The sequence below is a fragment of the Cetorhinus maximus genome, chromosome 21 (assembly GCF_964194155.1).
Source record: "Cetorhinus maximus chromosome 21, sCetMax3.hap1.1, whole genome shotgun sequence".
Classification (NCBI taxonomy): domain Eukaryota; kingdom Metazoa; phylum Chordata; class Chondrichthyes; order Lamniformes; family Cetorhinidae; genus Cetorhinus; species Cetorhinus maximus.
In genome coordinates, this window is record NC_135899.1 from 42,751,052 (window position 1) to 42,763,003 (window position 11,952).

General features: G+C 44.9%; 1 protein-coding gene across 1 annotated transcript in view; it reads right to left on the minus strand.

Annotated features, from left to right (window-relative positions):
• kcnq4 (potassium voltage-gated channel subfamily Q member 4) overlaps positions 1 to 11,547 on the minus strand; it is a 596,979-nt gene extending 585,432 nt beyond the window's left edge. The window contains exon 1 of the mRNA XM_078566896.1: positions 10,731 to 11,547. Within this exon, the coding sequence (XP_078423022.1) occupies positions 10,731 to 11,065 (335 nt within the window). The 5' untranslated portion in view covers positions 11,066 to 11,547. The remainder of the gene's footprint in view (positions 1 to 10,730) is intronic.
• Between the last annotated feature and the right edge of the window lie 405 nt (positions 11,548 to 11,952).

The window sequence follows — 11,952 nt, forward strand, 5'->3', positions numbered from 1 at the left end:
CATTATAAGGCTAAAAGTGCTGATGATTACACAATGTTCACTGGGAGGTGATGGCATAGTGGTCTTGTCACTGGACTAGTAATCCAGAGATCCAGAGTAATGCACTGGGTCTGGGTGCAAATCCCAGCATAGCAGGTGGTGAAATTTGAATTCAATAAAAATCCTGGAATTAAAAGTCTAATGATGACCAAAAAAACCATTGCCTCTTGTCAGAAAAACCCATCTGGTTCACTAATGTCCTTTAGGGAAGGAAATCTGTTGTCCTTACCCAGTCTGGCCTACATGTGACTCCAGACCCGCAGCAATGTGATTGGCTCTTAGGGATAGGCAATAAATTCTGGCCTAGCCAGCGACTCCCACTTCCCATGAATGAATGAAAAATAAATCATTCGCAACTCCTCAGATACTGAAGCAGTCCATGTCCAAATGCAACAAGACCTGGACAATGTCCAGGCTTGGGCTGACAAATGGCAAGTAACATTCACACCACACAAGTGCCAGGCAATGACCATCTCCAACAAGAGAGAATCTAACCATCGCCCCTTGATATTCAATGGCATTATCATCGCTGAATACCCCTTGATCTACATCCTGGGGATTACCATTGACCAGAAACTGAACTGGACTAGGCATATAAATACTGTGGCTACAAGAGCAGGTCAGAGGCTAGGAATCCTGTGATGAGCAACTCACTTCCTGACTCCCCAAAGCCTGTCCACCATCTACAAGGCACAAGTCAGGAGTGTGATGTAATACTCCCCATTTGCCTGGATGAGTGCAGTTCCCACAACAGTCAAGGAGCTTGGCCCCAGTCAGGACAAAGCAGCCCGCTTGATTAGTACCACATCCACAAACATTCACTCCCTCCTCCACCGACGCACAGTAGCTGCAGTGTGTACCATCTACAAGATGCACTGCAGGAACTCACCAAGGCTCCTTAGACAACACCTTCCAAACCCATGACCATTACCACCTAGAAGGACAAGGGCAACAGATAGATGGGAACACCACCACCTAGAAGTTCCACTCCAAGTCACTCACCATCCAGACTTGGAAATATATCGCTGTTCCTTCACTGTCGCAGGGTCAAAATCCTGGAACTCCCTCCCTAACAGCACTGTGGGTGTACCTACACCACATGGACTGCAGCGGTTCAAGAAGGCAGCTCACCACCACCTTCCCAAGGGTAATTAATAATGGCCCAGCCAGCAACGCTCACATCCCTTGAATGAATAAATTTTAAAAATGAGACACTCTGACCAGCCATTACAGTAAACTGGACAAAGACATCAGAGAGTCATTCACCCTCCACTACTCCTCATTATTCTCTGTGGAGCAGCCCTACTGTGATTGGTCAACAATATGTGCAGAGGAGCCTCATCTAAAAGCCATTTTTAAAATCTGGCTAATCAGTGTGTTCACTCTGCACATACGATCCCATCAAACACACCCATCCTGTTTGTTCTGGCCCTATGCCAGATCAATTCACCTGTTCCCAGCCACAAGAACATAAGGACACAAGAAATAGGAGCAGGAATAGACTATACAGCCCGTCAAGCCTGCTCCACCGTTCAATATGATCATGGCTGATCTTGGACTTCAACTCCATTTTCCCACCCGCTCCTCATATCCCTTAATTCCCTGAGACACCAAAAATCTGTCTATCCCAGCCTTAAATATATTTAATGATGGAGCATCCACAAGCCTCTGGGGTAGAAAATTCCAAAGATTCACAACCCTTTAAGTGAAGTAATTTCCCCTCATCTCAGTCCTAAATGATAAAAACAAAAAGCTACTGCGGATGCTGGAAATCCAAAACAAAAACAGAATTACCTGGAAAAACTCAGCAGGTCTGGCAGCATCGGTGGAGAAGAAAAGAGTTGACGTTTCGAGTCCTCATGACCCTTCAACAGAACTGAAGTATAGTTAGGAGAGAGGTGAAATATAAGCTGCTTTAAGATGGGGGGTGGGGGGAGAGAGAAGTTGAGGGTGGGGTGGTTGTGGGGACAAGCAAGCAGTGATAGGAGCAGATAATCAAAAGATGTCACAGACAAAAGGATCAAAGAGGTGTTGAAGGTGGTGATATGTCGGCCCCTTATCCTGAGACTGTGCCCCTGTGTTTTAGTTTCCCCAACCAGCAGAAACAATCTCTCAGTGTCCACCCTATCAAACCCCTTCACCCCTGCCTTGTCCCCATCGCTTTGCAAATTTCTTATGTTCAGATAATTATCCAATTCTCTTTTGAAAGCTACAACTGAATCTGCTTCCACAAGTTTCAGGCAGTGCATTCCAGATCCTAACCATCCTCTGTGTAAAAATAAAAGTTTCTTTCCTGTCGCTTTTGTTTCTTTTGCCAATCACCTTAAATTGGTGTCTTCTGTTCTCAACCCTTCCACCTTGGGTACAGTTTCTCTCAATCTACACTGTCCAGAACTTCAACCTTCTCTCCTCTATGAAGAACAGCCCCAGCTTTTCCAATCTATCCACAAAACTGAAGCCTCTCAGCCTTAAGACCTTTTCTTGTAAAACTTTTTCTGCGCTCTCTCTAATAATTCATTTCCTTTCTAAAGTGTGGCGCCCAGAATTGGACACGTTTCAATGTTTTCTATAACTTCCTTGCTTTTGTATTCGCTGACCCTATTTATAAAGCCCAGGATCCCAAATGCCTTATAAACCACTTTCCATGCCATCTTCTATGATCTGTGCAGATTTACCCCCAGGTCCCTCTGCTCCTGCACCCCCTTTAGCATTGTATTCTTTATTTTATATTGCATTTCCTTATTCTACCTACCAAAGTGTATTACTTCCCAGTTCCCTGCGGTAAAATTTCTTCTGCCCTATGTTTGCCTATTCCACCAGCCTGTCTATGTCCTCTTGAAGTTTATCACTATCTTCCTCACAGTTCACAATGCTTCCAACTTTTTTGTCACCTTCAAGTTTTGAAATTGTACTCTGGACCCCTGAGTCTAGGTCATTCACGCATATTAAGGAAAGCAGTGTCCCTCGTCACAACCCCAGGGGACCCCACTGTATACCTTCCCTCAGTCCAAAAGGTACATAGTGTGTCTAAAAAATGCTTATTGTAGTTTCCAAAGCTTCCTTGGAGGGAGGTGCAATTTGTAGAAACTGGCCACTGTGATTAATTCCCTCTGGGAACGTGGCCAGTCCTGTGTGTAGGGCTGACTTCCAGCACAATGTTTTTTCAAACTAGCGCAAAAGATCACTGGAACTTGATTTATTCTGGATGCACCTTGTGTTTAACATTCCTTGGTCTTTTGTGCTGATTTGGCTGAATTGTAGTGGCGATTGTATCCCAATTATATTTTAAATCTCTTACTAATAGATCTCCCTTGGTGTTGCTTGTGGGAGGTCTGTTGGTAGCTGAAGGATTATGCCAGGCAATGTCCAATGTATTATCTTGCTGCCCAAATAAAGTAAAATTGTTGTTAAGTAAGCACATTCTCAGAACAATCAGACTGCCATAGAAAGGGGAGAGGACTTTGGGCTGAAAGTCAGAAGCTGGGATGAAGTGTCGCACTCTCTCTCTCTGCTTTCTATGTAATTACTAGGATTATTTTCAAACTGTTGGCCAGACAATTGCTGCCTCCTGTGTTAAGGTATTTCCCATGAGTGGGAGATTCTCCAGATGGTCCAAAGGAGCTCCCCTTTCCCATCTTTTTAAACAAATGATGGATGAAATAGATACAAAAACCAATAAGTTAAATGAAGCCTGGAACACATTTGCTTACAAATTAAACCTGGCAAGCAGTGTCGCACTGGACAAGGGACGAGTAGAAAATACACACACTGGTTTCTTACACCGCAGTACACAGAGAGCGAGAGTGAGAGGGAGATTCACCTGCTGGCTAACTATCCTGACATCCGCAGGCCAAGGTAGGAGGTTACACAGCCTGTTTCCGATGTTGTGAGGGGAAGAGAAATAGTGAGGGAAAAACAAACACCATGAGGGAGTAATGGAAAGAAAGAATGAGAGCCAAAAAAGGAGGAAGAGAAAATAAGAGAACAAGAGAATGAAAGAAAGACCAGGAAAAAGACAGAAACTGTAAATGACAGATGAAGCAAGAGAAACAGAATGAGAAAGAAAACAAGACAGAGAATAACAGAAAAATAATGAGAGAGAGAGAGACGAGAGACAAGAGAGGCAGAGAATGAAAGAAAGGTAGAGAAATAGAGAGAAAGATGGAGAGAGAGAGAGAGACATAGAAAGATCTGAGAGTTATAGAGAAAAAAAAACAGTAAAAAGAGAAAGGAAAGACAGAATGAGACCAGAAACTGAGAGACCCGAACAAGAGAGAAAAGCCCCCACAATCTCCCAGGGTAGGCATACAGACACTTTAACATACAGCAGGAGGCGTTAACCCCTTTGACTCTGCATTGCACCTCCAAATGTGCTGGGAGTGTCAGCCTGTTCTCAGTGCCTCTCTTCATGTGAAAGTTAGGAAATTGTGTTCGAGTTGTCAGTTCACTAGCACCCTCTGCCTTATGTTTAAGGTGCAGAGCTCCACATGGTGATGCCCGTCTGTAACCATGTATGGCACTGGGGTCCTGCCCTACCTCAGTACATAATCAGTGAGGAAAACCCTTGCATTCTTGGGAATAACAGTACCAGAGTTTGCCCCGCATCAGTGAGTTTGTTTCTGTGATTCCTGCCCCTCCCCCAATGTGTGCACATTGAATTGTTTTCTAAAAATGGGGTTTTAATTGCATCATGTAAAAATGATGATGGAGCTCGAACATTATATATATTTGTTTACAAGGAGAGGAATTGAATGTCTGGTTATCACATCCCTGAGCTTGACAGAACACACATGGATTTGTTGGATCTGCTTTGTTCAGGTGCTCATTCCAACACATGTGGAGATGATAGACACAGGGCAACTTAGCGAGTTCGCTCACCCATACCCCTCAGTCTGACAGTCTCCATAGGGTCAGATACATTTCTATTTATAGGTTCCACCAATAATGTGATCTGATTTTGAGAGTGCACCCTCCCACAAACAGCCCCTAGCCCGCTCTCCTCCGCTATTCACACAATCATTGTACTCTTATCTCTTTTCTACCTTCTTCAGTTCATCCGAAACTCTGCTGCCCATGTCTTAAATCATATCAAGTCCTATTCCCTGGTCACCCCAGTGCTCACTATCCTACATTGCTTTCCAGTCCAGCAATGCCTCAATTTTAAAATTCTTATTCAAGTTTTCAAACCCCTCCATTGGCCTCGCCCCTCCTTATCTTTGCGATCATCTCCAGCCCCACAACCCTCCAGATATCAACACTCATCTAATTCCGGCCTCTTGAGCATCCCATTGGTGTCCATGCCTTCAGCTGCCTGTGTCCTAAAACAAGGGATTCCTTTCCTAAACCCTCTGTCTCCCTACCACTCAATCCTCCTTTAAGATGATCCTTAAACCCAATCCTTTGGCTCAGCTTTTGGTTACTTGTACAAATATTGTTTTATGTAGCTTGGTCATTTTCTGTCTGAGATCACTCCTATGAAGCATCTCAGGATGTATATTGTTGGTCTTCCCCCAGTTTTCCTGTGTCTATCTGTGATGAAGGTGTTGGTTTTTGCTGCCAACAGGTTCCATGGCCACTGAGTCACTCTAGAGCCTCCAGGTCATTCTTCTTGAGTCACCCAAGACAGTGAACAGGAGCTGGCTATTTGGCTGCAGAAGGTCAGTGATATCCAAAACAAACACCCACAAGAGTCATATTTTACAGCACAAATCACTGGACAGTGACCAGGAGTAGGGTCCTTGCTGATTTTTATCCTTCCTCCCACCCATTCCTCTCAGCACTATGACCCAGCTATCAGCTTACTAAGCATCGACATCAATGCTGCCTTTCTTGGCTCCTTAGGCAACTGGCATTTCTTCCCTTGGTCTCACTGTTCCATAGCAGCCCATGCCCAGGATTCTGCCAAGTTCAGTCTAACCAGTGCCAGGGATGCCTGGGAGTGGTCAAGGACACTTCAACCCCCTCACATATGGCAGTGAAGAGGAGGCATGGAATGTCCTTCCCTCCCATTTATGGAATTGCCAATCTTTCAGGGTTGCCCCGAAATCTCTTGGATCCTGCTGTGGGTGAACACATGGAAAAATCATAGGGGCAGTAGAAACATTCAAAACATTAGAAACATTGCTGAGATTTTTGAACACTTTTGATGATGAGTTATAAAATTTTAGGGACGGAAAATCTCATTGTTGAACTGAGCAGGGCAGCTGGAGACTGGAGATCAGGTGATGAAATCTCCAGGAATATGTCTAATCAGAGTTAGCACTTGCCCATGAATGCACCAGATGGGCATCACAAACATCCGCCCTCACCTTCGATCTCTGCCAAACCCCAAGACCGAGTTATGACTCATGTTGATCTTTCTAGCACCCTGCAGTAAGTACTGCATTCCCTGTGGGTGCAATCTGTGCCCCAGCACACAGGGGAGCTTTAGTACTCTTCCTATGATGAATACTCACCCAGCTATCTTTGTCCCTTTTAGACTCGAACCAGCCCTTGACTGATAACTGACTGTTTTCCAATAATAACCAGAAATGCTGAATGTATTTTTCTGCATTTCCTCCCCAAAATAGATTTCCATTTCATTACTGCGCCCTATGCAGGAATGATCAACCCTGTACTGATTTCGAGTTCAGAGGCAGTGCAGCCTGCCTTGCTGATCACATTCCCGTCGGTTCTGATTTCAGTAACATTCTGTGATAGAAAGGAACTGATGCCAGTATCTCCACTGGGACAGGCCACCTTGGGAAGTACCCCGAAAGAGAAATATGGCCCCAGGAATGGTTCCTGCTGCAGCTCAGTCACACAACACTGATCCAGGATACTGCTGACCTGCAGCCAAAAATACAGCTTTTAAATACTTCAATATACACAAAGCACTGCCCATTCCATAATACCCTGGGCACACGTGCATGTACACACGCGCACACACACACACACACACACACACACACACACACACACACACACACACAAACTTGCACACACACAGCTACACATTCACATACAGAGACATGACAGATACATACACAGAGCATGCTTACACAAGCACACACTCATGCAGACACACACACTCACACACCCAAAGCACATATCCATTCTCACACACACTCACACACCCAAAGCACACATCCATTCTCACACACACTCACTCACACTCACTTAAAATCACACACACACACGCGTACACTATCACATTCATACACAGCACAAACACCGCTTATGCACACTCACATTCACATTCTCACACACACGTACACTCATGTGTGCATGCATACACTCACACACGCAGACCATACATACAAACTCACACACACACACTCACATACTTAAAGCACACACACTTACATACACCCAGAGCATGCACACATACTGATACACTGACACACATACTGATACACTGACACACACACACACACTGACACACACACACTGACACACACCTGCTTTTGATTGATTTTGAAATGAACTCACCATGATGAGTAAGTCAGGCAGACCCACTCTGACTCTCTGAATTCCCATTGCACAATTCAACAGCAATCTGATTGGACGAGGTAACAACTATAGTTCATTTGAAATCATTCTACATTGAATTTGTGACACAGACTACCTCAGTCTGCTATACTGGTTGCCAGTGAGCTTTGATCATTTTCCTAACCTTTGATGCAGAAATAATGTTAGGACATGAGAATTTTAAGGGACAGTGAAAGGTGATTTGATCCGACAAATCTATGCATTGGAGCATGGTAACCCCTCCCTCCAAACCCACCCCCATCCCAACCACACCCTTTCTCCAAAGTACATCTTCATTCTCTCAAACTGGTTAGTGCCACCTTTCACAGATTTCCCATTTACCAAGCCTTTGAATAAGTGTTGCTGTCACAATTCCCTCCCTCCTCCTTGGGCCCAACTTGACTAGTCTCCTTCAGAGTGCAAAAAGGCCAGGGTTCTGTTACTGTTCAATTATATGTTTTAAACATGCACAGAATCACTTCTCAGATAGAATTTTGCAATTAACAGAGGGAATCTGAAAAATGAACAGAGATTTTAAAAGTTTTTTTGTCCAGAAATTTGCCCATTTCTGGCCAGATAGGAGTTAAGAAAATGTTTAAGTTGAGAATAATGAAATACTGTGTTCCTTATTCACCACCCTTAATGTTCAGGAATCCCTTTGACCTGCACAAATGATCCATTTCAAAGTCATGTTTTTTGACAAAATAGGAAGTTTCAGTGGTCAGATCTAGAGGGTCATAAATATAAGATCATGACCAATAAATCCAATAAATAATTCAGGAGAAAACCTTCGCTCAGCGAGTGGTAGGAATATGGAATTCTCTACCACAGGGTGTATTTCACAGAATCACACAGAATTGTTACGGGGTAGGAGGCCATTCGGCCCATTGTGTCTGCACCGGCTCTCTGAGCATTTTAATTTAGTGCCAATCTCCTGCCTTTTCCCTGTACCCCTGCACATTGTTTCTATTTAGATAATCATCCACTGCCCTCTTGAATGCCTCAATCGAACCTGCCTCCACCACACTTGAGGTGAATAACTGATGCATTTAAGGGGAAGCTGGATAAACATGTGAGGGAAAAGGGAAAAGGAGGATATGTTGGTAAAGTAAGATGAAGAGGGATGGGAGGAAGCTTGTATGGAGGATAAACAAGGGCACAGGCTAGTTGGACTGAATAGCCTGTTCTGTGCCCTAAAATCTACATAACTTGAAAAAAAAGGTTCCTCTGCTTTTAACTAATATCTACATCAAGCAGCACCTGAAATTTCATCACCGTAAAATCTTCAATTTCTCACCTCAGTCTTCAGGTACAAGCACTCAAAGTGAAACTTTCACATTCACACAGTTCCTGCTGACCCAGCACCATATCCAACAGCAGGTCAGTTTAAACTGCACTAAAGTGGTTCACTCCAGAATCTCACAGCCAGAAAACAAGACATTGTGATCCCATTAGTCTGGGTCAGACCTGGGACCAGGGTCCCGGGGGGAAAGGGCAGTCCACAAACCACTGGGCTTTTTCAGCACAATGCTGGACTTCAAATTTTCACACTTGCTCTCAAAGGGTTTTTTGGGGCAAGGGAGGCAGAAAAAAATCCCAACTGTCATCGTCATTCTAATAACATTCACTAACTGAGACTGGTTATTGGTTCTGGATCTTTGTTGCTGGTCTAAAGTAGCATGTTCACTCTCAGATAAGATCATGAGCAACCACTGTCATGAGCGTGGTGAGTGTGGGCACAGGTGAGTTTGGGCACAGTGACAATTGTAGCAAGCAGGTAGGTCACTCCTGAACTTTGTAAAAACCCTGCAGCAGCGTGTGGCACAGTCAGGGACTGGCACAGAGCCCACAGTAACACCGCTGCTGAGAATCTCACTAATGCTGTAGCCAATGGGACAAGGCTATCCCTGTGCTAGGATTTACAAACGGGCAGAAACTTTCTTTCTGTCTGAGTGTCTCCATCTCCTTCTCAATAATTTATTTAAGTTTTTGCAGTAAGATATCTGAGCCATCACTTTACCCCAGCATTACAGACACTGGAACAATGATAAACTCAGCAGATCAATACATTGATGAGCGGACGATTTTTCTGTGGGAAAGAGAGGGTTACTTTGAGATATTATGGTTTTATTTGAAGGGAGCATGGAGTTATTTCCAACACAAGTGAAACATTGAATAGTCCAACCTGACAAACAAGGCTGAGTATGAGATGCCCTGTTTATTTCTAGCCCGGAGTAATATACACCAACTGATGGGATTTAAATGTCACACAGGAGTTCAATGCTTCACGCATACTTTCAACACAATGTTCATTTATATAGCGACATTTCTTTAAAGTACACACAAGCCGCCAAACGCATTTCTCTCACACGTAAAGTTACTCCTGTGTTTGGAACCCTTGTAAAAGGGAATGTTTTGAGACAGTGGCACGTCCCGAGTGAAGCCTCTTTTGTTGCTTGTTAGATGTGGGTAGTGTGAGACAGATGTCCCGGTGCGCCGCTCCAAACACTCGGTCTCCAGGCAAACACACCGAAGAGGACAGATTTGGATGAAAGCGACCAGCTCAGACTGTTAGACTTCAGCTGGAGATAGTTACAGGGCGCTGTGATGTGACATTTTCGGAGTAAATTTAAAATTAAGGAATATTCTTTAATTTTTTATGAGTAATTTGTTGTATAAATACTTGGAACCTAATTTCGTTAAACTTGAGGCAGTAGAAAAACAATAAATACACCTTGGTGCTTACACACACTTTAAACACACCAACAGCCCATAAACTAGAGACATTAAAACTGCTCCATCAAACTACATGTACAATTATATACTTTAAAACATCCAAACAGGAAAACTCTGTAGTTGTAACTCAAAACACCAGCACATGTGGTAATATACATAGATTTAAAATACAATATATATTTAAATATATTTTAAAATTCAAGAACAGTTTATGAACATTGTAAACCTGGGCGATATAAAATTGACAATCGAATGATATAATTAGTGTATTTAAATATACTCTCAACAGAATGGCACAGTTTGTAAAGATTACAACGCGTGGGAGCTGCTGTTTCGGGCGGGAATACCGCCTGTTCTGTACCAGGTGGTACTGGCGCAGGACAGGGCAGATATTGGGGAGCTGGAGGCCTGGTGGTGCAGAGAGTGAGTGGGTGCTCGTTACTCACATGAAGACGTGGTAAATAAAAGCCCATCCGCGAGGTCTCTCCAGCACGTTGTACAGGTAATTCTGCAGCTTTCGGTAGCGGGCGTTCCTCTTGTTGCCGTGTTTGAGAGGTAGCGGTCTGCCCAGCAGCCCGACCCGGGCACTCTGCACACTGTCCCCGGGCACCCCGGCCAGTGCCAGCCTCTCTCCATCCGCGGGGTTCCCGGCCAGCCTCAGCCGGCTGCCCTGGTGCCTGTCCCCGGGGCTAGGGGAGCCGCTCTCCACCGCCGTCAGCCCCACGAACTCCACCCGCTTCTCGTCGGCAACTCCGCCGTTATCCGCGTGATTCCGGGGCATCTCAGCCAGGAGCGAGTGATGGAGCGGGAAGCGAGCGGTGCAGCAGCCGCCCTGGGAGCACTCCAACTCGGCTTGACCATGCGCCCGCAGCCGGCTCTCCCCAGGCGGAAGAAATCCTCCCAACTCCCAGAAAAAGAGTAAAAATCACACAGGGCGAAAGTTAGAGAGCGAATTATCAGAGGTACAGTCTGCTGAGGCAGTCCAAGATTGGAGGAGTTCAAGTGCCCATCCCAGAGAGAGAGAGAGGACGGGATATATTGTAAAGGGAGAATAGTTTTATCTTTCCACTTGCTGTCTCTGCTCTCTCTTTGCCTTATTCAGCTACAAGCCGGAGCACTGTCCAACTCTGCCTCACACACAAACAGCAGGATTAGCTCACTTGCCTTTTCAACCGACAAAAAAAAATCCAACTTTAACACTACTTAACTTGCAGAAATACCCGCCGGTACCTCTCTCACTCCACCTGCCATTTACAGGCAGACACCTCCAGGGCTCTCAGCACTTCACCCCCAACTCCGCCTCCCCCTTATTTACACCCCCCTTCCCCCCCCACCCCATGTGCACACCGACGTTTGGAAGGCTCCCTCGGTCTGCTTGCTCCTCCTTCATCAGCACAATGCACATGGCTTCAGTGAAAGTACAGACCGCGCACATCTTTCAGTAACACAGCTGCCCAGCCTGTTCACTCTGCCGCACTGGGATGTAGGAGAGCAGAGCCCATGGAGGCTGTGTACAGCAGCCCCCTCGAAAGAGCAGTCCGGGGTCAGATACACTGTCCTTCCACATAAATGCGAAGAACATAAAGATTATTTCCTCCTAGTAATTCACTTTTAACAATTAAACAATTAAAACTCATTCCCTCAACTTGCAGAACACAGGCTTTATCC